The sequence below is a fragment of the Rattus norvegicus genome, chromosome 9 (assembly GCF_021556685.1).
Source record: "Rattus norvegicus strain SHRSP/BbbUtx chromosome 9, alternate assembly SHRSP_T2T, whole genome shotgun sequence".
NCBI classification, from domain to species: Eukaryota; Metazoa; Chordata; class Mammalia; order Rodentia; family Muridae; genus Rattus; species Rattus norvegicus.
This window is the reverse complement of record NC_141542.1, coordinates 6,995,469-7,022,737: the sequence shown is the minus strand read 5'-3', so window position 1 is coordinate 7,022,737 and position 27,269 is coordinate 6,995,469. Positions and strand designations below refer to the sequence as shown.

The following is a 27,269-nucleotide window of genomic DNA, read 5'->3' as shown; positions in this document are numbered from 1 at the left end:
AACCCCAAATGTGTCTCGACCCACTGGTTGAGAACCACTGATTTAGCAAGACCTGGGGGGTGGGGAGGACCAGACTGACAGAAGTGCTGGGTTACTGGGACCCAGCTAATTGTGGGAGGAGGTCACTCCAGACTTTAATGGTCTCTGGTGCAACCAAGTACAACAGGGACCAGCCCAGGTTCAGCATCTGGCCTTGACCTCGAGAGAAGCCTGAGCCAGGCAGGTATGCTGAGCCCCAGGAAAGTGGAAATGTGCCTGGGGTTACTCACCCCAAGACTTGTTGCCCCAGGTTTGTGAACAGCTTAGGAAACCACGTTGCGAAATCTGGGGCAGCCCCTGGGGCAGGAACAGGGAAGGGCCAGAGAGGAGAACCACATAAAAAGGCAGTGGCCACAGCCCTGGCTTACCACTGCCCACCCCTACCCCTTACCCCTCACTCCTTCCACCTTTGTCCTTTACCATGGGACCCACGTCAGGGTCCCAGCTACTAGTGCTACTGCTGCTGTTGGCCAGCTCCCTGCTAGCTCTGGGGAGCCCCATGTAAGTAGTTACCTTCTTGGGGTGCAGTTTCTTATAGAATTTAGGAAGCACCTGGGTGAGTGTGGCTTATGTGGGGGGGAGACAGGGATGTTAGGAATTTGTGCTGGGGGCTAAAAGATGGCTCAGTGGGTAAGAAGTACTGCTACGTGATCACAACAACCTTAGTTCAAACTCCTAGCGCCCATGGAAAAGCCAGGAGTGGCCTCAAGAGCCTGTGACCCCACACTGTGGGGCTGGAGACAGGATACTGGAGCTTGCTGGCTGGCAGCTCAGTGGAAGGTGCAGAAAGAGGAGATGTTGGCTCAAGGTGTGTGTGTGGGGGGGGTTATAGAACAGGGCACCTGACAGCCTCCTGTGGCCTCTACACTGTGTACACACACATGCACACATACAGAGGGGGGAGGGGGGGAGAGAGAGAGAGAGAGAGAGAGAGAGAGAGAGAGAGAGAGAATATGTTTGCTTGCTGTTTATACAGTCTTATGTTCATAGAACCCAGGCATTGTAGCATTGGTGTGCCTACTTATGGAAAAGGAGGTCTATAGATTTTAGGGTCTCTGCGGTGTCTTGTGGTTTAGGCAGTGGTAAGTTTGGAGGACTGGAGGGTTGTTGGAGTCTGTAGTCCTTGTGTGGACTATCAAGAGCCAAGCTCAACATTGGGCCTGATTACATGGACCTGTTATTCTGGCTACTCTGGAAGCCCAGGCAGGAATTGTACATATTCCAGCCAAGCCTGGGCTACCTGAACAACTTACCGAGATGCTGTTTCCAAAAAGAAAAGTGAGAAGAGGCTGAGGTGTAGCTTAGTGGTAGAGAGAGCACTTTCTCAGCTCAAGCCAAATCTTTATGGCTGGTACCCAGTGCTGAAGCCAGGGAAAGCCAGCTTCTGGTGGCTGAGGGAAAGTGGGCTGACGCTTGGTACCTTGGTGCTTCACGTGGGGAGGAACGTGCATCGGGTGTCTGCTCTGGCAGGTGTCCCAGTCAGCACTGAGAACTCTCTGGAACTAGGAAATGGGCTGAAGCCTCAAGCCCTGAGGTGACATCTGCTCCCACATCCCACGGCCAGGTACTCCATCATTACTCCCAATGTCCTGCGGCTGGAGAGTGAAGAGACTTTCATACTAGAGGCCCATGATGCTCAGGGTGACGTCCCAGTCACTGTCACTGTGCAAGACTTCCTAAAGAAGCAAGTGCTGACCAGTGAGAAGACAGTGTTGACAGGAGCCACTGGACATCTGAACAGGGTCTCCATCAAGGTGGGCAAGGAACTAGGGAACTATAGTCAGCCATAGCCCCTTCCAGTCCACCTGGGTCCTCTGTGCTGCCTCCCATATCCTCCTCTGAGCTCCTCCCTTCTGAGTCCCTCCCCTCTGACACCCCCTCCTTTGATCCCCTCTCCCCTGAGTTCCCTTCCCCCAGGCCCTCCCCTTTGAGCCCCTCCCCTCAGATTCCTTCTCCTCTGAGTCCCCCCTCTCTCAGTCCCTCCACTCTGAGTCCCCCCTCTCTGAGACTCTCCTGTCTGAGGAGAGAGAGGATCTCTCTGGGCACCGCTCCCTGCGGAAGACTCCTGACTTCCCCTTGGCTCTTGCATAGATTCCAGCCAGTAAGGAATTCAATGCAGATAAGGGGCACAAGTACGTGACAGTGGTGGCAAACTTCGGGGCAACAGTGGTGGAGAAAGCGGTGCTAGTAAGCTTTCAGAGTGGTTACCTCTTCATCCAGACAGACAAGACCATCTACACCCCAGGCTCCACTGGTAAGGGCTGTAGGAAGTTGCTCACCCCAGGGCTCGAAGGTCCTCCCCGAGCCTTAGGTCTAACAGGACTCTGCTTGTCTCCCCCACACCCTCCAGTTTTCTATCGGATCTTCACTGTGGACAACAACCTATTGCCTGTGGGCAAGACAGTCGTCATCGTCATTGAGGTACAGTTGCCGAGTTTCCCAGAGATGGATACCCTCCTCTCTGAGTCCCCTCCCCTCTGAGGCCCAGTCCACTGAGGTGGTCCATGGACACATGGCTACACAGAGTGATCAGTGCAGAGACCAGGGACCTAGGAAGACCCATAGGTCATACACTGAGGAATCCAACTCCAGGGAAATCCCTGCACTTCAGTCTCCCTATCTGAAGGTTGGGATGAATGAGTAGTAACTCTGTATAGTCCATCCATTCCTCCAGGAGAGGCCGGGCCCCTGTTAGAACCTGAGCGAAGATCTCTCCTTTCTTTCCCTACAACCCTCTATGGCTCCACTTCTTTAGAGTTAAAGTCTTCCTTGCAAGGCACAAGGTCCTGCTCATCCTGTGCAGTTTCCTCCCTGCCTTCCTCCTCCCTCTCTGTCTCTTGCTCCCTCTGCTCCAAACACACACACACCACCCTTCATCTTTTAAATACCCAGGCCTTTGCTGCATGAACTATGTCCTAAACATAAAAGGAAATTCACAGAGAGGTTGAGCTATTTACATGAGAACACAGAACTTATAAGTGGCCCAGTAGGGATTTGAACCTAGGCTGAGTTGCCCAGGTCTGTGTTCTTAACTGCCACCTCAGTGAACATAGATGGGGTGGTCGTGCATCTGAAGAGTTGCTTTATCCCATATGCCTTTCTTACAGACCCCGGACGGCGTTCCCATCAAGAGAGACATTCTATCTTCCCACAACCAATATGGCATCTTGCCTTTGTCTTGGAACATTCCAGAACTGGTCAAGTATATCTGGGTCTCCCAAAATGGGACACCCCTGTCCCAGGAGAGGGATGGGGAAGAGGTGCTTGGAGGCCCTGCCACATTCCTCATATTCTTGCAGCATGGGGCAGTGGAAGATCCGAGCCTTCTATGAACATGCACCAAAGCAGACCTTCTCTGCAGAGTTTGAGGTGAAGGAATACGGTAAGTCTTGGGGCACCAACAGGTTGAGGGTGAGGCCGTTGCTCTTATGCTGTCCTGGCAGCCATACCAGGCACCATCATCTTCATACCCCATCCCAGTGCTGCCCAGTTTCGAAGTCCTGGTGGAGCCTACAGAGAAATTTTATTACATCGATGACCCAAAGGGCCTGGAAGTTTCCATCACAGCCAGGTGAGGATGGGGGTGACACATGGGGGGAGGTCTTCAGCCACAGCCAGAGAAGTCTCCAGGACCCCAAGTCTCCTTGTCTCTCAGATTCCTGTATGGGAAGAACGTGGACGGGACAGCTTTCGTGATCTTTGGGGTCCAGGATGAGGATAAGAAGATTTCTCTGGCCCAGTCCCTCACCCGCGTGCTGGTATTGCCCTGCCCCTTGAAGAGCTTGGAAGGCAGCCTCCTTCTGAGACCACCCCCCATAATCATCCCTGAGCCCATCCCATCTCTTAGCCCCTCCCAGTTCCTCACCTTGCTGAGCCAGGCCACCACCCATTCTGACTCCTCCCCTTCCCAGCCTCCCCTCTCTTGGGGATCTTTGCCCGTCCTCATGCTCTCCTATCTTCTGCAGATCGAGGATGGTTCAGGGGAGGCAGTGCTCAGCCGAAAAGTGCTGATGGACGGGGTACGGCCCTCCAGCCCAGAAGCCCTAGTGGGGAAGTCCCTGTACGTCTCTGTCACTGTTATCCTGCACTCAGGTGAGGCCTGCTTTGATGAAGGCGTGGCAAGGCTAGTCTGAGAAAGGAGGCTTGGCCCTGAAGGGCTGCTGGGAAGCCTGCTCTCACTGGAACCATCCGTCTCCTCAGGTAGCGACATGGTAGAGGCAGAGCGCAGTGGGATCCCAATTGTCACTTCCCCGTACCAGATCCACTTCACCAAGACACCCAAATTCTTCAAGCCAGCCATGCCTTTCGACCTCATGGTAAGATCTAGAGCCAGTCCTCACTTCCACCTTCAGCCACTCTGACCACACTGCCTGACCCTTCTCCACCTGACTCCGTCCACAGGTGTTTGTGACCAACCCTGATGGCTCTCCAGCCCGAAGAGTGCCAGTAGTCACTCAGGGATCCGACGCGCAGGCTCTCACCCAGGATGACGGTGTGGCCAAGCTGAGCGTCAACACACCCAACAACCGCCAACCCCTGACTATCACGGTGAGTACCTGGAGCTCCAGCCCTGGTCCTCACAGTCAGGGAAACACGGGGCTCTGCTGGTTTTCATGACACCTTTTGTGGTTCACCCAGAGGATCCCATGTTGTTGTAACAAAGCACCTGACAAAAGCCACTTAAAGCGGGCATGTCTATCATGCCTCACACTGAGGCTACAGGCTGGTAGGCGCAGAAGGAGGAGCACACAGCAGCTATTCGCATTCCATTAGCAGACATGAATGAATCCTGCTCACAGCTCATTTTCTCGTGTTTATCCTGTCCGGTCCACTAGCTCAGGGAGGACGGTACCACCCACACATTTAACCTAATCTAGAAAACTCCTGGCCAGCAGGTCCAGAGCTCCTCACCTGGCTGATTTGAGATGCCATCAAGCTGTCCATCAATATTAACCATCACAGAGCCTGTGTGAGCAGCTCTGGGAACCGCCGTGCCTCTCTCTGGATTCCTCCCCCAGGTCCGCACCAAGAAGGAGGGTATCCCGGACGCGCGGCAGGCCACCAGGACGATGCAGGCCCAGCCCTACAGCACTATGCACAATTCCAACAACTACCTGCACTTGTCAGTGTCTCGGGTGGAGCTCAAGCCTGGGGACAACCTCAATGTCAACTTCCACCTGCGCACGGACGCTGGCCAAGAGGCCAAGATCCGATACTACACCTATCTGGTCCGTGACCACCAGGGGCCTCCGGCACCCCAGGGATTCCTACCCAGCCCTGGGGTATCCTGGACTCATTCTGCCTTGCCCCGCCTGGTTCTTATGCCAGCCCATTATCCCTCCAGGTTATGAACAAGGGGAAGTTACTGAAGGCAGGCCGTCAGGTTCGGGAGCCTGGCCAGGACCTGGTGGTCTTGTCACTGCCCATCACTCCAGAATTTATACCTTCCTTCCGCCTGGTGGCTTACTACACCCTGATTGGAGCTAATGGCCAAAGGGAGGTGGTGGCCGACTCAGTGTGGGTGGATGTGAAGGACTCCTGTGTAGGCACGGTGAGTCCTCCCACCTCCCCATGTAGGCCCAGTGAGTCCTCCCCCTCTCCCCGTGTAGGCCCAATGAGTCCTCCCCCTCCCTGTGTAGGCACAGTGAGTCCTCCCCCCTCCCTGTGTAGGCCCAGTGAGTCCTCCCCCCTCCCCGTGTAGGCACAGTGAGTCCTCCCCCTCTCCCTGTGTAGGCCCAGTGAGTCCTCTCCCTCTCCCCGTGTAGGCACAGTGAGTCCTCCCCCTCTCCCTGTGTAGGCCCAGTGAGTCCTCCCCCTCCCTGTGTAGGCACAGTGAGTCCTCCCCCTCCCCGTATAGGCACAGTGAGTCCTCCCCCTCCCTGTGTAGGTTCAGTGAGTCCTCCCCCTCTCCCTGTGTAGGCCCAGTGAGTCCTTCCCCTCTCCCCGTGTAGGCCCAATGAGTCCTCCCCCTCTCCCTGTGTAGGCCCAGTGAGTCCTCCCCCTCTCCCCGTGTAGGCCCAATGAGTCCTCCCCCTCCCTGTGTAGGCACAGTGAGTCCTCCCCCTCTCCCTGTGTAGGCACAGTGAGTCCTCCCCCTCTCCCTGTGTAGGCCCAGTGAGTCCTCCCCCCTCCCCGTGTAGGCCCAATGAGTCCTCCCCCTCCCTGTGTAGGCACAGTGAGTCCTCCCCCTCTCCCCATGTAGGCCCAGTGAGTCCTCCCCCCTCCCCGTGTAGGCCCAGTGAGTCCTCCCCCTCCCTGTGTAGGCCCAGTGAGTCCTCCCCCCTCCCCGTGTAGGTTCAGTGAGTCCTCCCCCTCCCTGTGTAGGCACAATGAGTCCTCCCCCTCTCCCTGTGTAGGCCCAGTGAGTCCTCCCCCTCTCCCTGTGTAGGCCCAGTGAGTCCTCCCCCCTCCCCGTGTAGGCCCAATGAGTCCTCCCCCTCCCTGTGTAGGCACAGTGAGTCCTCCCCCTCTCCCCATGTAGGCCCAGTGAGTCCTCCCCCCTCCCCGTGTAGGCCCAGTGAGTCCTCCCCCTCCCTGTGTAGGCCCAATGAGTCCTCCCCCTCCCTGTGTAGGCACAGTGAGTCCTCCCCCTCTCCCTGTGTAGGCCCAGTGAGTCCTCCCCCTCTCCCTGTGTAGGCCCAGTGAGTCCTCCCCCCTCCCCGTGTAGGCCCAATGAGTCCTCCCCCTCCCCGTGTAGGCACAGTGAGTCCTCCCCCTCTCCCCATGTAGGCCCAGTGAGTCCTCCCCCTCCCCGTGTAGGCCCAGTGAGTCCTCCCCCTCCCTGTGTAGGCATATCGAGTCCTCCTCCCCACCCCCTTTTTCTTTTTTAAAGACAGTCTCGCCATGCAACTCTGACTGTCCTGAAATTCAATGTGTAGACCAGCCTAGGCCGGGCTCACAGACTCACAGAGTTCTACCTGCTTTTGTTTCCCCTGATTCCCACCATTTGCAACCCCTCGTTTTCTCTCCTCTTCCATGTTCTCTCTCTTCACCTCAGTCCTTTGCTTGTCTCTTCTCCCCCACTGTCCCTTTGCCCTCCCCTTTTCTCTTCCCTTATGTTCTCTGTTCTCTCTGCCTCCTTTCTCTTCCTTTCCTTCTGCTCTCCCTCTGTAGGTTTTCCAAAAATAACTCTTCCCTGTCTTGCGTCCTCATTCTCTCTCTAGCTGGTGGTGAAAGGTGACCCAAGAGATAACCGACAGCCCGCGCCTGGGCATCAAACGACACTAAGGATCGAGGGGAACCAGGGGGCCCGAGTGGGGCTAGTGGCTGTGGACAAGGGGGTGTTTGTGCTGAACAAGAAGAACAAACTCACACAGAGCAAGGTAAGAGCCTGCGTCCCTCAGCTTCACCTGGAGTCTGTCAAGGGCTGGACGGCAGGGTGAGGAGGGGCAGGGATGGCGTGCTTGAGTCTCACAGTGCATTGGTGGCCTCTATTCACCCCTCCATCCACCCCATACTGCCCCACTTGCAGATCTGGGATGTAGTAGAGAAGGCAGACATTGGCTGCACCCCAGGCAGTGGGAAGAACTATGCGGGTGTCTTCATGGATGCTGGCCTGACCTTCAAGACAAACCAAGGCCTGCAGACTGATCAGAGAGAAGGTAAGAAAAGAGACCAGGGGTAGACACATTGTGTGTGTGTGTGTGTGTGTGTGTGTGTGTGTGTGTGTGTGTGCACTGTGGCATCCATATGGAGGTCAAAAGACAACTCATACCACTCTGTTGTGAGAACTTCCAACTTGTGAGCCCCAAAGATCAAACTCAGAACATCTGGATGAGCAGCAAGCCCCCTTTCCCCATGAACCATCTCACTAGCTTTTACTGCTGCTTCTTGAGCCTCAGTCTCTTCTACTAGCAAAAGGGTGCGACCGTCATACCGCAGCCTTACCCTGCCCCTCCTGCCTCTTTCTCCCTTAGATCCTGAGTGCGCCAAGCCAGCTGCCCGCCGCCGTCGCTCAGTGCAGTTGATGGAAAGGAGGATGGACAAAGGTTAGGAATCCTCTACTGACCCCCATCTCCACGCATCACCCACACCCATCCTGTTAAAATCTCACAGGAGAAGGAAAGGGTTGCCTTCCTGGTCCTGCCCCAAGGGAAGTTCTACCTGAAGTCTAGTCCAATGCTCTCCTGACGGCTAAGGCTGACACCAGGTCTGGGCCTCCCACAGCTGGTCAGTACACCGACAAGGGTCTGCGGAAGTGTTGTGAGGATGGCATGCGTGATATCCCTATGAAGTACAGCTGCCAGCGCCGGGCTCGCCTCATCACCCAGGGCGAGAGCTGCCTGAAGGCCTTCATGGACTGCTGCAACTATATCACCAAGCTTCGTGAGCAGCACAGAAGAGACCATGTGCTGGGCCTGGCCAGGAGTGAGTGGTGACCTGTAGGGTGGGGTGGGTGGAGGGGGGACACACCTGCCCAGTGATGGGCGGCTGCACCTCTCTGCTGGAAGGGAGGCCCAAAGATGGTGCGACCAGCCCTGTCCCCTGGTAGGGTAAAGGACGGGGATGAGCTTTATACTAAAGGAAAGACTTAGTCTTAGACTAAAGAAAGGGAGCCAAGGGCTTTTCTCATGTTGGGCATCAGCTTTTCCACACCTATACCCCCATCCCACAAAGCAATACATCTTCAGCAAAATGAAGATAAATTCTCCTACATTGAAGCTAGGTGTGATAGCACATGTATGTCATTTTAGCACTCAGGAGGCTGAGACAGGAGGATCGCTGCAGGTCCCAGGCCTGCATGGACTACCTATTGAGTTCCCAACCAGTTTGGATGATGCTCACCTTGATAGGAACACATCTGTAGAACATGGTTTTTAGTTTTTAGTTCCTTGATGGAGAGAGGAATCCCCACAGACCAGTGTGCCTGGGGCTGGTGGGAAACTGTCACACAGTGATGAATGCATTCATACAGCTCAGAAATGTTTGCAAGGGAGACTTGCAAAGTAGGTCTTTTTCCAAATCAAATCTACCTACCCTCAGGTGATGTGGATGAAGACATAATCCCAGAAGAAGATATTATCTCTAGAAGCCACTTCCCAGAGAGCTGGTTGTGGACCATAGAAGAGTTGAAAGAACCAGAGAAAAATGGGTAAGGCTCTGGTCAGTGAACAAAGATGTTGGCCACCAAGACTCACCACTTGACCCACACGGTGGAAGGAGAGAACAAAATCCCACAGACTCTGACTTCCACAGGAAGGTCATGGCAGAAGGATGCCACACACACTTAAACATACACAGTAAATATACTTCTTAAAGGGGAGGAGAGATGAGGCTGGAACCCTTCCATTCCACATTCTTACCTGTGGGCGGAAGGCGTCATCCCAGGCTACCTCATTTGTATATGATTTGCATGTACCTGCCAACTTCCTGTCTCCTTTGGATTCACCATGGAGGTCAATGGGCTGAACTAGCAAAGCCATGGGTACTACCCAGAGGTCCCATCTAACCTGTCCCCCAGGTCCCTCCACCTCAGCATCCTCTCCATTTTGATAGATCTTATCATTTAATGTTTAAACTTCTGTCCCGCCCAGAATCTCTACGAAGGTCATGAACATCTTTCTCAAAGATTCCATCACCACCTGGGAGATTCTGGCAGTGAGCTTGTCCGACAAGAAAGGTACGGGGGGCGGGGGGCTAGGAAGACAGCTCAGTGGTGAAGAACTCGTCCCAAGTTCCCTCTGCAGAACCGACATAGGAAGTAGGGAGTCACAGTGCCTGCTCGCAATCCTAGTGCCGGGCAGTCGGAATCAGGAGGCTCCCTAAGCTTCTAGCCAGCCAGTCTAGCCAAGCAATGAGCTCCAGGATCAGTAAGAAAGCTCAGTGGTTAAGAATGTTCGCTGATCTTGCAGCGGACCAGAGTTTGTTCACCAGCACCTATATGAGGCTGGTCACAACTCCCTGCAGCTCCAGGAGATCTGATGCCCTCTTCTGGCTTCTGTAGATACTGCACTGAGATGCACACAAACACAGAGATGCCCGCACCTACATAAAATTAAGGAAGGTGGAGAAACAATTGAAGACAGCACTCAATTTCGACCTCTGGCCTCCACATGCATGTACACCCATGCACACATGTGCACATGTAAACACACGAGGTTGGACACAGCTGGTTATGGTACCACTACATCTGTGATTTGCCAATCACATGTGCGTGTTTTAGTCTTCACCTTTCTGCAGATGGGATCAGCCATGGGCAACTAGGACACTTGAACCAGATGCCTGCCTTTGCCTTCCTGCACAGCCCTCCTACACAGGACCCTTCACACTCCTCTTTCTGCCAACAGGGATTTGTGTGGCAGACCCCTATGAGATCACAGTGATGCAGGACTTCTTCATTGACCTGCGACTGCCCTACTCTGTGGTGCGCAATGAACAGGTGGAGATCAGAGCTGTGCTCTTCAATTACCGTGAACAGGAGAAACTTAAGGTGGGAGCAAGTCAAAGTTGAAAGGGCCACCAGGACCCATGAACCCACCCTCACCTGCCCTGTCCCCTCCTTCACTTGCCCCAGACCCTCCCTCACACACCTGCCCTGGCCTCTCCCTCACACACCTGCCCCGGACCCTCCCTCACACACCTGCCCCGGACCCTCCCTCACACACCTGCCCTGGCCTCTCCCTCACACACCTGCCCCGGACCCTCCCTCACACACCTGCCCTGGCCTCTCCCTCACACACCTGCCCTGGCCTCTCCCTCACACACCTGCCCTGGCCTCTCCCTCACACACCTGCCCTGGCCTCTCCCTCACACACCTGCCCTGGCCTCTCCCTCACACACCTGCCCCGGACCCTCCCTCACACACCTGCCCCAGACCCTCCCTCACACACCTGCCCTGGCCTCTCCCTCACACACCTGCCCTGGCCTCTCCCTCACACACCTGCCCTGGCCCTCCCTCACACACCTGCCCCGGACCCTCCCTCACACACCTGCCTTGGCTCTCCCTCACACACCTGCCCTGGCCTCTCCCTCACACACCTGCCTTGGCCTCTCCCTCACACACCTGCCCTGGCCTCTCCCTCACACACCTGCCCTGGCCTCTCCCTCACACACCTGCCCTGGCCTCTCCCTCACACACCTGCCCCGGACCCTCCCTCACACACCTGCCCCGGACCCTCCCTCACACACCTGCCCTGGCCCTCCCTCACACACCTGCCCCAGACCCTCCCTCACACACCTGCCCCGGACCCTCCCTCACACACCTGCCCCGGACCCTCCCTCACACACCTGCCCTGGCCTCTCCCTCACACACCTGCCCCAGACCCTCCCTCACACACCTGCCCTGGCCTCTCCCTCACACACCTGCCCTGGCCTCTCCCTCACACACCTGCCCTGGCCTCTCCCTCACACACCTGCCCCAGACCCTCCCTCACACACCTGCCCTGGCCTCTCCCTCACACACCTGCCCTGGCCTCTCCCTCACACACCTGCCCTGGCCTCTCCCTCACACACCTGCCCTGGCCTCTCCCTCACACACCTGCCCTGGCCTCTCCCTCACACACCTGCCCCAGACCCTCCCTCACACACCTGCCCTGGCCTCTCCCTCACACACCTGCCCCAGACCCTCCCTCACACACCTGCCCTGGCCTCTCCCTCACACACCTGCCTTGGCTCTCCCTCACACACCTGCCTTGGCCTCTCCCTCACACACCTGCCTTGGCCTCTCCCTCACACACCTGCCTTGGCCTCTCCCTCACACACCTGCCCTGGCCTCTCCCTCACACACCTGCCCTGGCCTCTCCCTCACACACCTGCCCTGGCCTCTCCCTCACACACCTGCCCTGGCCTCTCCCTCACACACCTGCCCTGGCCTCTCCCTCACACACCTGCCCTGGCCTCTCCCTCACACACCTGCCCTGGCCTCTCCCTCACACACCTGCCTTGGCCCTCCCTCCCTTTCAGGTAAGGGTGGAACTGTTGCATAACCCAGCCTTCTGCAGCATGGCCACTGCCAAGAAGCGGTACTACCAGACCATCGAAATCCCTCCCAAGTCCTCTGTGGCTGTGCCTTATGTCATTGTCCCCTTGAAGATCGGCCTCCAGGAGGTGGAGGTCAAGGCCGCCGTCTTCAACCACTTCATCAGTGATGGTGTCAAGAAGATACTGAAGGTCGTGGTGAGTCTTTGGAGACGTGGCTAGATCTGCCGCATCTAGCGTTCACACCTCCCTGCTGTTCACACCAAGGATCGTCTTAGGGCCCAGATGTTACAGATGTTAGAACTGGCTAGGCTTCAAAGTGTAGAGTGCTCATTAGTTCATGCAAAGTTCTGTGCTCCATCTCCAGCACCCTGTAAACCAGGTAGGGTGTGCCCTGTGATCCTAGCACTTGGGAAGTGTGGGGCAGGGGCATCATGGATTGAGAACAGTAGGGGTAGTAATGAGAGTTTTTTAAAAGTAGAAAGGGCCCAAGGAGATGGCTTAGCTGGCAACATGCCTACTGTACAAGCATGTGGACCCCAGTTCAGAGCCCCAAAACCCAAATAGAAGCCAGAGGAAGTGGCCAGTCAGCCTAGCTGAATTGGGTGCTCCAGATTCATTCAGAGACTGTCTCAAAGGAAAACATGAAGAGGGATAGAAGAAGACATATGGCACTGACATTTTCACATGCTTGCATTCACACTCACATTTGCACATACTCTCACACACATGCACACTCATACACATGTGCACACATGTATATACAATCACATATGCACATACTTTCACACATACATACACAAACATGCACATATACACCTCATACTCACATAATGCACACTCATGCCCTCACATTCATACACACATACACACTGACACATACATACTTGCACATACACACAGGCATGCATACTTACACACACATATGCACACATACATGGACACTCACATGCATACATACACAAATATGAACACCACACACTCATGCACATGCATACTCATGCACTCACACTCACACACATGCATACTTGCATGCACATACTCATACACATGCAAACATGCATACACACTTATAAATACATACACGTACACATATACATGGATATAAGGTAGGCATTTGAATCACCTCCTCCTTAGAAGAAGTTGAGACATAGAGAGGTTAAGTAACCAGTGTCCAGTCGCACAGGCAGAGAGGCTCCAGTCACACAGGCAGAGAGGCAGAGGGAGGACCGTCTCTGAATAGTGCCCTGCTGACCATCTGTGTATCTGTTGTCATTTTATCCACCGTCATCCACAGCCAGAAGGAATGAGAGTCAACAAAACTGTGGCTGTCCGTACACTGGATCCAGAACACCTCGGTCAAGGTGAGGAGGCAGGCAAAGAGGGCAAGGTGGAGTGGGTACCAGGGAAGGGCTGCAGGCAGCTGGTGCCATCCAAGTCTTCACTCTCTCACCCTTCAGGGGGAGTGCAGAGGGAGGATGTGCCTGCAGCAGACCTCAGTGACCAAGTGCCAGACACAGATTCTGAGACCAGAATTCTCCTGCAAGGTAAGAGGGCCTTTTCCCTGTCGTGCGGGGAGGGCAGCTGGGACCAGAAGTGAACGGAGCTCCTTCTCCTGGGGTACGGTGAAGAGAGAAGATAATAAGGAGATGGAGGAGGGGAAGGCCCTGGACCATCCAATTCCAAGTTGATTGACCTGGGAGCCATTTCTTAACATACTGCCACCTCATGCCTCAGTTTCCCCCTGTGAGAAATAAGGGCAATGATACAATACTGTTTTAGTCACAGTTCTATTGTGAAGAGACACCATGACCAAGGCAACTCTTATTAAAGGAAATGTTTAATTGGGGCTGTCCTTATGGTTTTAGAGGCTTCGCCCATGATTATCATGGCAGGAAGCAGACAGACGTTGTGGTGGAGCAGTAGCTGAGAGCTTTACCTCTTGATCCACAGAGAGCAGGCAGAGAAAGAAAGAGACTGTGTCTGGAGTGGGCTTTTGAACCCTCAAAGCGCATCCCAGTGACACGCCTCCTCCAACACGGCCATGGCTTTTCTGTTCCTTCTCAATACAGTTTGACTAACTGGGGATCAAGCACTGAAACATAAACCTAGGGGACCATTCTCACTCCGACACCACAGGCCCTCTCTGACCTCAGATCCCCACTTCAGCTGAAACAGTATGCTGTGGGCCGGCAGCAGGAGCTTCCCGCAGGAATTAGTTTTGCAAACAGCACTTGCTGGTAAAGACATTTAAACAAGAAGCCACACACATCAAGAGCAGAGGCTCTGCTACTCTTGGCCAGATCCAGGAAGATTGAGGGGGACACTGCACCTCTCAGACAAGCACTCATAGAGAGCTAGTGACAGCGCCTGACTACAAAGGTGGTTTGGGGATTGTTTGAGATTCTGTGTGTTGTTCTCCAATGGATGTGAATGTCACTGTAATGAATGAACTGTAAACCAGAGCTGTCTGTGACTATGGCCATTATTTTATCTAGAGGTGAAATTAAATGTCCAAGGTGGGGTACAGCCTTCCCCCAAACCCACAGAGGATCTCCACACATACCCTCCTGCAGTCACCAAGCCCTAGGCTCTGTGGTCAGAGACTGTCATGAGCAGGCCTTTTCCTCCACCCTCGGCTGCAGGGACCCCGGTGGCTCAGATGGCCGAGGACGCTGTGGACGGGGAGCGGCTGAAACACCTGATCGTGACCCCCTCTGGCTGTGGGGAGCAGAACATGATTGGCATGACACCCACGGTCATTGCAGTACACTATCTGGATCAGACCGAACAGTGGGAGAAATTCGGCCTAGAGAAGAGGCAAGAAGCTCTGGAGCTCATCAAGAAAGGTGGGGCCTGGGCTAGAGCTCCCCAAACTCTCCTTCCCTCCATTCCTAACCATCAAGGCCGCACCCCTCCTCCTGAGACCCTACTCCTCCTTAATCTTCTCCCAAGACCATGTCTGTTCTCCAAGCCCCTTCCTTCTCTCTCCTTTCTTCAGAGATGGCTCATCTGTCTGATATCTGGACCCACTCTGAGTCCTCTCTCTATAATCCATGCCCTACTTGGCCCTTCTTCTCTCTCTACACTCTTGTTCCGCCCCATGCAGCACCCTTGTCCTTGCTCTCCTCAGTGAGGCCCTCCCACACACTCTGCCCTTCCTCTCTCAGCTTTTCCCTTCAAGCCTTCTCTAAAACTCCCTCCTTCTCAGGATCCTGGTCCTATCCTCTTTGAACCCTTGTCCCACCTCACATAGGTAACATCCCGCCCTTGGCTTCCCACTACCTATCCTGGCCAGTCCAGCCACCAGCCCACTCCTTCTTTTGGTGACCCTGTCTATTCCCTACAGGGTACACCCAGCAGCTGGCTTTCAAACAGCCCAGCTCTGCCTATGCTGCCTTCAACAACCGGCCTCCCAGCACCTGGTAAGCAGGAGGTCGGCTTCTGCCTCAACATCTTCCTGAGTGATGCCTGAATCCCCACCAATGGCCGTCTGGCCTCTCTGTCCACATTCAAGGCTACAGGGACTGAATGAGCCAGTGTTATGCAGCTTTGAAATGAAAAATCCAAACTGAGTGGCTCTGGCACCAACCCTCTCTCCTCGTTGGTGGGTAAAGATGTCAATCTATATATTAAAACCAATTGATTCTCAACTGGTATCCCTATAACTCCTGCCCACAGGCTGACAGCCTATGTGGTCAAGGTCTTCTCTCTGGCTGCCAACCTCATCGCCATCGACTCTCAGGTCCTGTGTGGGGCTGTCAAATGGCTGATTCTGGAGAAACAGAAGCCAGATGGTGTCTTTCAGGAGGACGGACCAGTGATTCACCAAGAAATGATTGTAAGAGACAGGCAGATGCCAGAAAGAGAAGGGTAGAGGGTCCCAGGAGGAACGGGAGAGAGCGCTGCCCCATCTACTTGTTCATTTGGCAATGGTGGGTAGGGGAGGAGGTGAATACAGTTTAAAACACCAGAAGCATTCCAAGAATCCAGAGGCTGACAGACCCAACCGAGAGAGGAACCTCCAGGGTACTGTATGCACAGTGGAGATCAGAGGTCAGCTTTGGGTGTTGGTCCTCAAGGGCCACCACCTTTTTTTGTTGTTGTTGAGGAAGAGTCTCATTGTCATGAAGCTCACCAAGAAAGCTAGGTTGGCCAACCCCTGCGTCCCAGCATCTGCCTGTCTCTGCCTACCCAATGCTGGAGTTACATGCTCGTGCCATCATACAGATAGTTTTCTTTTTAATGTGAGCTCTGGAACATTAGACTCGGGTCTCCAGGCTTGAGCCATTTCCGTAGCCCCTGCTAACTGTTTTGACTCATGATATTTACCACTTACCCTGGCCTCTCAGGAGGCAGCCCCACCATAGGTCCAGCAGCACTTCTCTATCTATGGAGCAGTGAATGGCTTATCCTTCCCCCAGTTAGACAAGAAGCCCTGAGAGCCAGAACCCACATTTGCTTTTCTTCAGCCATTATAGTGGGGGCAGCAGTACAAGGGGATCCTAGAGACAGCGAATGAACAACCAAGTCAATTGGGTCCCACTAAAGTTTGACCCTCCTGGGTGGGGAACTGAGTCCAGACTTCAGGATCTTCAGGATGCTTGGCAGCTGGGTAGGGAAAAATAAAGACCCCATTATTCTTCTCTTCACAGGGTGGCTTCCGGAACACCAAGGAGGCAGATGTGTCGCTTACAGCCTTTGTCCTCATCGCACTGCAGGAAGCCAGAGATATCTGTGAGGGGCAGGTCAACGTGAGTGTCCTCCCAGCATTCTGTCGCCCTCCCCAGCTGTAATCAAACACTCTGACCAAAAGCAGCTTAAGGGAGGAAAGGTTTCTTTCAGCTTATAGCTCAGATCACAAACCACCCCAAGGAGAGTCAAGGCAGGGACTCAAAAGCAGGTGTGTTTGCTGTTCCGTAGAGCATTACCTCAGACCAAGAACTCACCTCACTCAGCCGGAGAAACTGTGCTATTTGCTGGCTTATCGCCAGGTTTCTACCCTGGCTAGTTTTCTTAGGCAGTTCAGAAGCACCTGCCTAGAGATGGTGCCACCCCACAGTGACCGCCCCCCACATCAATTAACAATCAAGACAGTCCCTCACAGACATGACCACTAGCCGATCTAATCTAAGCAATTCATCAACTGAATTGACACACTGGTCCATGTCAGGTTGACAGTTAAAGCTGACCAGGGAAGGAGTTGTTCCCTTGCCTAGGAGATTTGGCCCTTTCTATTTACTATTGTTCTTGAGAACAAATCATGACACCTGTGGGGTGTTACTGCTATGGCCTCAGAGGTCTGGTATGTGGCTTTTCCTGGGGAGATCTGAGCAAACATCTGTCACCCTAGAACAACTGAAGAAATGGTTCTGCCCAAGTTCAGCTTGGTGAACACTGTGTCAAGTTTGTTGGGGTCACTTAGGGAAGCACAGGTGATTCAAAGGCAGCCAAACTGACAAAAGGCCCACCCCACCATAGGTGATAAGTCACAAAAGCTGTACATCTGGGGTCCCCTGCCAACATTTGGGCCGGTTCCCCAGCAACTGCTTGCTACCTGAGCAAGCCACACGGCAGGGCTCTGTGCATCCCATACCGGTCCTGAGAGCCCTGAGCACTTGAATGTTTGGAGCCTTCTGAGCCTTGGTCTAAGTCTCTCATTGTCTTCCTGAGCTTTATGCGTCTTGGAGGGACTATTTCAACTTAAAGCAAAGAACTGCACATCCAGATTCAGTAAATGAATAAATGACAAAGCCATAATAAAGGTGGGCAGTGACAGCAATGAAGGAGGAGAGCACAGGCTTAGCCTGACATGCCGAATTTGGTTTCTAGCTTATGCCCATTTGGGACATTTTATGCCTTCAATTTGTTTGGTGACATCCTCTGGGGGCAGTATTTACATAACCATCACTCACCTTTGTTTTAAAGCAGCACTCAACAGCTCAAGAACCCACAGTCACACTCTGCTGCACAGACCTAATGTTCAGACTGCTCTAGGCACATAAAAGTATTCAACAAAGAGGTCCCCAACAACTAGGGAACTCTTAAAGCCAGATACATCAAAGACAAGGGAGCCCCGAACAACAGATACTATCCTGGTGGCCCAGAAGTCATGTGAGACCCCAACCATCTGTCTCTCACAGAGCCTTCCCGGGAGCATCAACAAGGCAGGGGAGTATCTTGAAGCCAGTTACCTGAACCTGCAGAGACCATACACAGTAGCCATTGCTGGGTATGCCCTGGCCCTGATGAACAAACTGGAGGAACCTTACCTCACCAAGTTTCTGAACACAGCCAAAGGTGAGAGATCACCTCAAGGGGAAGGGGTGTGGGGGTGAAGGGTCACCTTGAGGGGAAGGGTGTGTGTGTGTGGGAGATGTTGAAGGGTCATCTAAAGGGCAAGGAGTGTGTGGGTGGATGTTAAGGGGCGACTTCAGAGGGGTGCAAGGCCGGGGCACGAGGGTGGGTTCTGAACACATACACTGAGCCAGGATGCATAGCCCACACTGAGCTGCACTGGAAGCCTCTAAAGTGTTGACACTTCAATGTAAACCACACAAGAGGCCTGCTGTGTCTTTCATCAGCCATACACTGGGCATATGAATCCAAGGAAGGAGAAAAGGTGACTGAAGCTGGTGGGCTAGAAAAGGTCTTGATTTCTTTTCCAGTTTCTGTTATAAAAATGCCCAGGTAGAAGCAACTCAAGGGAAGAAGGGGTCTGCCAGCACAGTCAGGGGGCAATCCATTGTACCACGGAAATCAAGGCGGTGGGACCTAACAGGAGGCAGAGAGACAGCCACAAGCTCGCTAGTGCTCTGCCTATGCTCTCCGTCTTACGCAGTCTGGTCTTCCCATCCCGGGGAATACTCCTGCTCACAGTGATGATAGATTTTCTCACCTCCATTAACACAGGCAGGATTATTTCCCACTCCCACGGCCAGCAGACTGATTGCCTTCCATATAACGCAGATTGACAGTCAGCACTGAGCACCAGGACACTGAACACAAGCGTAGCCACCCGGCCCTGGGGAAAGCTAGGTCCTGACTCACGCCCAGCCTACACAGGCAGTGCATGACTGTAGGCAGGCCAGTGCCTACACAGGGCTGGGGTGTCTTCTCTGCAGATCGGAACCGCTGGGAGGAGCCTGGCCAGCAGCTCTACAATGTGGAGGCCACCTCCTACGCCCTCCTGGCCCTGCTGCTGCTGAAAGACTTTGACTCTGTGCCTCCTGTGGTGCGCTGGCTCAACGAGCAAAGATACTACGGAGGTGGCTATGGCTCCACGCAGGCAAGTGGCCTCGAGCTCCCATGTTTAATTCCTATGTCTCCCAAGGAGACACCAAGGCCCAGGCATGCAGCTCCTGTGCTTGAGGAGTTTGGGGACTGCACACGCCTTGTCCCAGTAGTTCTTCATTCTACTAGGTCCTCCTCCATGTTCTCATCAAAATGCTCTAGGTTGTGTTCTCTGTTTCTAGGCCCCCAATGTCACCCTAACTGGAGATCTGTAGGTCACATTTCTAATTCCACCATGCTCTTAATGCCTCCCCCACTAGAAGATTCTAGAACATGATCTCATCTGACTAGACTACCCGTGTCCCCATCTCTCATGTGTGGGTTCTAGCATGTTCTTTATTCCACCAGGTTCTTAAATGTTACCCTCCTTCCCGGGGTGAGTTCTAGACCAAGTTCCCAGGTCCACCCAGGTTCTCACTATCACCTTGGTCATACGTGTGTTCCGGGGCATGTGGTGTGCTGGGGAGATGATAGTGTGTAGGCCCTACACGAGGGCGCCACCCGGAGCCTCTTTGTCTAGGTGATGGTCTTGGCAAGTTAAGGCAAAAAGAGCTTGGGCTTCAGCCTGGTCTTTCTCATGGGCTGTCAATCACTTCTCAGCCCTTACGCCATCCTCAGAGTTGGACGTCTCCACACTCCAGCTGTATTCTTTCTCATGAGATGGTCCTAGACTAATTTCTGGTCTCCTAAGTCCTAGTCTAAGACTCCTTCCTCTTGATGGGTCTGGAGGTTCTAGATCTTCAGTCTTACACTTGAATTTTCTAGTGGAGTCTGATTGTTTTCACCATTAATAACTTCTGAACAAAAGCTCACTCCCTTGGAGGGGTCTTCAGTATTCAGTGACCTCCGCTGCTCCCTTCACACTCTGGTGGGTTCTAGACCACAGACTGACTGCTGGCCAGCCCTGACCTGAGCTTCTCTCACATGGAGCTCTGGGATATCCACCCCTTTCACCTCTGTCTGTGCATTCTCCAGCATGTTCTGTGTGTGCTGCTAATGCCATAATTCTGACCTACACATCATCCTCTCCCCAGCACACCCTAACCGCCAGGTAGAATGAAAACCTAACCATCCTATTCCACGGGTTCTAGGCTACCTTCATGGTATTCCAAGCCTTGGCTCAATACCAAACAGATGTCCCTGACCACAAGGACTTGAACATGGATGTGTCCCTCCACCTCCCCAGCCGCAGCTCCCCAACTGTGTTTCGCCTGCTATGGGAAAGTGGCAGTCTCCTGAGATCAGAAGAGGTATAGCCTTACTCCCCATCCTTGTTTTCAACCCTCTGAACCAGCCAGGGCTGCAGGAGGGAGGTCAGATTCCTGTCAGGAGATACCTGTCAAGGCCCTCAAAGCCAGAGGAATCTGGTCTCTGGGTGTGTGTGCTTGTGTGTATATAGGTGTGCTCACCTGTGTGTGTGTGTGTGTGTGTGTGTGTGTGTGTGTGTGTGTGTGTGTGTAGAGCAGAGGACAACCTTTAATGTCATTCCTCACCTTATTTGTCAAGACTGAGTTTCTCACTGGGCTTAAATTCATCAAATAAAATAGACTAGCTGGCCAGCAGGCCCCAAGGATCCTCCCCAATGCTGGGATCTCAGGCCTATGCCCAGTTTGCTTTACATGGATTCACAGGATGAGACCTGGGCTCTCATAAGTCAAGCCCCTTGTCTACTGTGCCATTCCCCTGGTCCTGAAGCTGGCTTTTAACACCTTCTCTTCTCTATCACAACTCTGCAGACCAAGCAGAATGAGGGCTTTTCTCTGACAGCCAAAGGAAAAGGCCAAGGCACACTGTCGGTAAGAAAGGGGAACCCACATCCACCACGTCCACCACCTTCTCCTGTCCACCTCCACACCTGTCCCTGTCCATCCCTTTCTCTCAGGAGACTTTCTCTCCTCTCACCAGGTGGTGACAGTGTATCACGCCAAAGTCAAAGGCAAAACCACCTGCAAGAAGTTTGACCTCAGGGTCACCATAAAACCAGCCCCTGAGACAGGTAAGAGGAATAAAGACCCCTCCATTACCTTCCAGTCCCACTCCTGTCCTATTGCCTGCACTCCTCCTGAATCAGGACCCGAAGGCACTTTCTCTTTCTATGTCTGTAGCCAAGAAGCCCCAGGATGCCAAGAGTTCTATGATCCTTGACATCTGCACCAGGTAAGAATCCTTGGCACTCATCCTGGTTACTTGCCGGTCTGTGTACACTGGTGGAGCATCTGCTGGGAGCCAAGGCCAGGGCTACAGAGCAGGAAGTGGCTATGGTAGGTTCAGGCAAAAGCTTCGGGAGAAGTCTTTCTTCCCAAGAGCATTACAGCTCTTACATGACAGACGCTCCCAGGCGATCTTTGTTGAAACGATTCTTGCACCTTTACTCCTTGTGGACGTGGTCTTCTGTACGTTACAGAGTAGGTTGGGATCTAAGGGCAGATGCTTTCTTTTGGCTTGGAGTGAGATGGTGGGGATGCCTCACTACATGAGGAGGGGCTTCCGGGCACTGCCCCATGTGACTAACTGTCATGGTCTTCCCCATGGGGTGCTGGGGTTCCAAACAGGGACCTGGATTGGAGTAGGTGAATGTGAACCCACTCAACCTTACAAAGTTTTCTGTCATGGTCTCTTACCCCACAGTTATTCTCTCCTCCTTTAGAAAGACTTTTCCATCATGGGGAGTGTTGGGCCCGAGCCCCTGCTTTGTGCACACAGCAAGTGCCATAGCCATGAGCTGCATCCTCAGCCCATCCCCGCCTCCTTCATTAACAACTCCTCTTCATTCACACTGGCAAGCTTGCAGCCCTCTGGCCACACAGCACATCTCTCCCATCCCTCTATTTTCCTTCCTTCCAAAGCATCATTGATGTTATGCTCAAAAAATTCCAAGAGAAATTTTCATATTTCTTACATGTTTCTTCTTTCCACAATCATCGTGTGTGTGTGTGTGTGTGTGTGTGTGTGTGTGTGTGCTCACGCGCGCGCATGCGTGCCTTGCTTCATGCCACAGCATACATGTGGAGGTCAGAAGATTACTGTAGGAGTTGCTTCTCTTTTTACCCATGTGTGTTCTAGCAATTGAACTCAGGTTGTCAAGCACAGTTGTTAGGGCACCTTTCCTCACTGAACCACCACCTCCACCTTGTTCGTTTACAACTTGTCCTGGAATTTGCCAAGTACCCTAGGCTAGGTGGGCAATGAGCCCAGAGTTCCTCCTGGTTCCACCTCGCCAGGACTGGAACTATGAGCATGTACCAGAGAAATACCTCAGTGGTTAATAGTGTTAGCCACCATGGTTGATCTTTTGTTCTTTTTATCATGATGGTCAAACTCGGGTCCTTATGCTTACACAGCAAACACTTTACAGATTAAGCTGTCAAGCCAGTCTGCCATGCCAGCCCCCCACACTCCAAGTGCCAGCCACCCACACTCGACAGTGCTATGGTTTAGCTTAGATTAGTTTTAGGTTTCGGTTAGGTTTTATTTTGTTTAAGATGCTGTTTTTGCTTTGTAACCTAGGCTAGCCTGGGTCAACTCACTAAGTAGCTCAGGCTAGACTCAGCTCACAGTCTTTCCCTCCCAGGTGCTGAGACAGCAGCACGAACCGCCATGCTTGGCTGACAGTACGAACCGCTGTGCGTGCCACATCTACTTATATTGCTTTCACACGAGTGTTTTCCAAACCAAACCCTTCTTCAGTGCTGGGTAGAAAGCGGAGCCTGGGTCCATCCTGAAAGTTGACAATGTCTTTCTGCCATGTGCAGGTACTTGGGAGACGTGGATGCTACTATGTCCATCCTGGACATCTCCATGATGACTGGCTTTATTCCAGACACAAACGACCTGGAACTGGTGAGGAAGCTTGGGCCTAGGAAAGGAGCCTGAGGATTGGAAGAGGCTTCAGGAGAGGGGGGATTTTTACCAGCTCTGTTCTTCCTCAGCTGAGCTCTGGAGTAGACAGATACATTTCCAAGTATGAGATGGACAAAGCCTTCTCCAACAAGAACACCCTCATCATCTACCTAGAAAAGGTAATGCCTATCCCAGGGAGGCTTCTGCGCCTCCTTTCCCCTTCCTGTATAGGTTTCTCCTCCATCTTGAAATCTAGCTCAGGCTAGCCCCAGGCTTGGGAACATAGGATCCGTGCTATGAGGGATAGGAGAAAGTTTGTAATATAAGGTGACCAATTCAAGGTTGTCCCCTTTCCCCTCTAGTCTAGTTGTGCTCCATGATCAGGACCCAAACTCCTTCCACCTTGTGGCTCTGCAATCTCCAGGATCTTAGAGTTTTCAGAATAACACAAGAAAAGTGCATGGGTTTGTCTGATTGTGAATGGCGGGGTCTCTCAATGGAGCCTGAACTGGCCCCAAACTAGCAGTCTTCCTGCTTCATTCTCCTGAGTGTTGGAGAGATACACCTGGATACATGTGACCACTGCCACAGTGCCCTCCATTTTGTTCTAACAAAATACCCAAGGCAGCATGGCTTATAAATTGAGTAATTTAGCTCAAACTTTTGGAAAATAACAGCTCAAGACTGGTTGATCCCACTGTCTGGCCTCTAACAAAAGCCTCCAGGCATGATGGCAGGAGAGAGTACAAGAGCAAGGCCACACACTACAGGCAGGGCCAAGAGAGGTCCAGGAAACCGGACTCATTTTTATGATGACCCACCATCACAGTAACAAATCCACTCTGCTGAGACCTGGGCCCCCCTCCCAAATGGTCATTAATCCCCTCCAAAGGTGGGCCCTATGATCTTAAAGGCTCTGTCTACTTAACATTCCAGGCTGTGGCCTAGATGAAGAAAAATCACATCCAAACAACAGCAGGTAGATAGTGATCTGCTGGCAAGAGCTTGGTTGCTAAATCAGAGTGACACTGCAAACAGTCTGGCTCCAAGCACAGTAGAGAAGGAAGATGGATTTAACGATCGCTCGTTCATTTTCCCACACCTTCTGAAACCTACCTGGGTCCTCAGTTTCTCTACCATGATTCCAAATGCCAGGAGTGTGTCCTGGGCTCCCTCTGTGACATCCATTGACCAGCCCCATCCTTCCCTCAGATCTCACACTCCGAAGAAGACTGCCTGTCCTTCAAAGTCCACCAGTTCTTTAACGTGGGACTTATCCAGCCGGGGTCGGTCAAGGTCTACTCCTACTACAATCTAGGTGAGCAGCCAGGGTAGGGCTTGGTGGCTGAGTCATCCCAGCACCCAAGGATCCCAGGGATCCATGTGTGGAGGACTTGGAGAGTTGGAAAATTCTGAGACTTGGAGAGATCTGGAGGTTGGGAGGACCTTAGAATCTCAGAGTCCTATAATTTGACATCCGAGGGCTCCAGGGCTCGAGATGGAGGTTTTGAGAGACCATGGTCTGAAAGGACAAAACATCAAAAAGTTGGTCTGGGTGTCACAGGATCTGAGGTTGGGGACCTTGCATCTCAGGGCTGAGGGAACTCATTGTGTATTTCCTAGCAGGAATAGTGTCTCAGGTGGAGCCCCTGGCCCTCTGACCTCCTCCTCCATCTTCTCCCCACAGAGGAGTCATGCACCCGGTTCTATCATCCGGAGAAGGACGATGGAATGCTGAGCAAGCTGTGCCACAATGAAATGTGCCGCTGTGCCGAGGGTGGGCACTAGGAGGGCAAGGGGGCGGGCCTGGGCAGGGCACACCCACAGAGATGCTCCACTCCCATGGGAAGGGAGGACCTGGGGGTGGGCACTAGGAGGGTAAGGGGGCGGGCACAGTCAGGACACACCCACAGAAACACTCCACCCCTGTGAGGAGGGAGGGCCTTGAAGCTTCACCCAGGGGACATGCAGTAGGATAGGTGTTCCTTCTGGAACCAGCCCCAACACAGGCAGTGAGTTGGGGGGAGGTACTCAAGAGCCTGTGTGCACCCCACCCTGCAGAGAACTGCTTCATGCATCAGTCACAGGATCAGGTCAGCCTGAATGAACGACTAGACAAGGCTTGTGAGCCTGGAGTGGACTACGGTGAGTATGGCTGCTGGTAGCTATCAGACCATGTGGAGTGTGACAGTATGTGACCAGTAGGGAGCAGCAGTGCTGGTGCTTGTGTCCCTGTCAGGCTGTGGCTGCAGGTGATTGTTTTGTAGGGGACTATGTAGATGTCTAGTGAAGGAATGGTCAGTGTTGTGTGATGTTTTTTGGGGAGACACTGTAGTTAGGGCACTGACCACCTAGGTCCAGCTTGCTGAACCAGGGAGTTACTGAGGTCCCCTATGAGAGTGAAGTGAGGAGTTCCTTGCAGGAGCACAGACTGTGGATGGGATGGTGAGCCAGAGACAGGAGGTTCTCAGGTCAGCAAGCCTAGACACACCTGTCTCAAAACACGAGAGGGAGAGCCGGCTCCGTGTATTAGAGCACTCCACCTCAGGCTCATAACAGCCCGTAACTTCAGCTCCAAGAGATCCAACACCCTCTTCTGGCTTCTGTGGATTCACAGACACACACACATCAAACAAAAAAGGACACAGTTGCCCTCTAGTCTCCACACACAGGAATGTGTACATGTGAGACCCACTGGCTTCTCTGTTGCTGTGATAAGCAACAGTTTGCCATTAACTGTGAGCTGTGGGAACTGCAGGCAGAGAGAGACCATACAGGATGACTGCCTTCCTTACACAGCCCAGGCTTACCTGCCTGGGGATGGCACTGCCCACAGTGGACCAGCCCCTTCTTGTCAGTTAGCAACTGAAATGCCCCACAGACATGGCCACAGGCCAATCTGATGGACGACTTCTCAGTTGGGGTTCCCTCTTCCCAGATTTGTCAGGTTGACAACGACACTCTGACACGTGAACATGTTCACACATGTATACACAGTAGCTATAGCTATGTATGTGCCTGTAGCTTTGGGTGTAATTGCACACAACCGAGTGACTTAGACCTGTGTTGCGACTGTGCACGCATGGCTGTGTGTGAAACAGTGGCCAAGTGTGACTTTGGATAGCAATCGTGGCCACCGTGAAAATGACTGTCCTTGCACGTGGCTCTGTCAGGGGCAGTTTTGCAGTTTGCCATTGTTGCATGAAACTGTCATTGTAGCTTCGTGGGTGATTGTGTGGTGAGCAGCTTCCTCTGCGTATATGACTACTTACCTGTAACTAACCCTGGCTACGGATGTGTACATGGGTCTGTGGCCTGGAGTTGCCCATAGCCTTAGCTATATGAGACTTTACCATGGATGGCTGTGCCTGTAGCCATCTTTAACTACACACAGAAACCTATGACTGAGTCCATGAGTGTGAGCATGACTGTGGGATGCCTGGTTATGTGTGTTCCTGGGAGGGGACAGACTGACAGTGGCTCCCACCTCAGCAATGTCTCTGCTTGGGGGGGGGGGGGCGGGGGGTCACATGGTCAGTGCATCTGCTGGTGAGGGTTGCATGACCAACCCTGCTCAAAACCCTCACTGTCCCTCCCCCGACAGTGTACAAGACCAAGCTAACGACGATAGAGCTGTCGGATGATTTTGATGAGTACATCATGACCATCGAGCAGGTCATCAAGTCAGGTACCCAGCCCTCTGTCTTCCTGCCTCACCAACCCGACTCCCTTTGCTGGAGCTCAGCCTCCTCTTCCCTGTTCCGCAGGCTCAGATGAGGTGCAGGCAGGTCAGGAACGAAGGTTCATCAGCCACGTCAAGTGCAGAAACGCCCTAAAGCTGCAGAAAGGGAAGCAGTACCTCATGTGGGGCCTCTCCTCCGACCTCTGGGGAGAAAAGCCCAAGTAAGTGCCCACCCTGCATGTGGGCGTGGCTACCCCTCTAGCCCCACCCACTACCCCCAGGAGCTGAACCTAAATTGCTCTCTCTACCTTCCTTAGTACCAGCTACATCATTGGGAAGGACACGTGGGTGGAGCACTGGCCCGAGGCAGAGGAATGTCAGGATCAGAAGAACCAGAAACAGTGCGAAGACCTCGGGGCATTCACAGAAACAATGGTGGTTTTCGGCTGCCCCAACTGACCACAACCTCCAATAAAGCTTCAGTTGTATTTTACCCATC

General features: G+C 53.2%; 1 protein-coding gene across 1 annotated transcript; it reads left to right on the top strand.

Annotated features, from left to right (window-relative positions):
• The first annotated feature begins 419 nt into the window (after window positions 1–419).
• Window positions 420–27,269, top strand: C3 (complement C3). The gene is given in 41 exon segments (NM_016994.2): window positions 420–540; window positions 1,604–1,793; window positions 2,131–2,293; window positions 2,390–2,460; window positions 3,147–3,241; window positions 3,339–3,421; window positions 3,520–3,610; window positions 3,695–3,797; window positions 4,005–4,131; window positions 4,240–4,355; window positions 4,441–4,587; window positions 5,058–5,267; window positions 5,384–5,590; window positions 7,203–7,361; window positions 7,511–7,640; window positions 7,956–8,027; window positions 8,206–8,406; window positions 9,022–9,130; window positions 9,573–9,658; window positions 10,326–10,468; window positions 11,941–12,153; window positions 13,253–13,319; window positions 13,416–13,502; window positions 14,601–14,804; window positions 15,305–15,380; window positions 15,637–15,796; window positions 16,611–16,709; window positions 18,099–18,255; window positions 19,080–19,243; window positions 20,340–20,498; window positions 20,985–21,044; window positions 21,154–21,244; window positions 21,354–21,405; window positions 23,001–23,088; window positions 23,178–23,267; window positions 24,301–24,406; window positions 24,776–24,865; window positions 25,150–25,233; window positions 26,693–26,776; window positions 26,856–26,991; window positions 27,088–27,269. Coding segments are annotated over 41 exon segments (4,992 nt in total). The 5' UTR covers window positions 420–460; the 3' UTR covers window positions 27,230–27,269.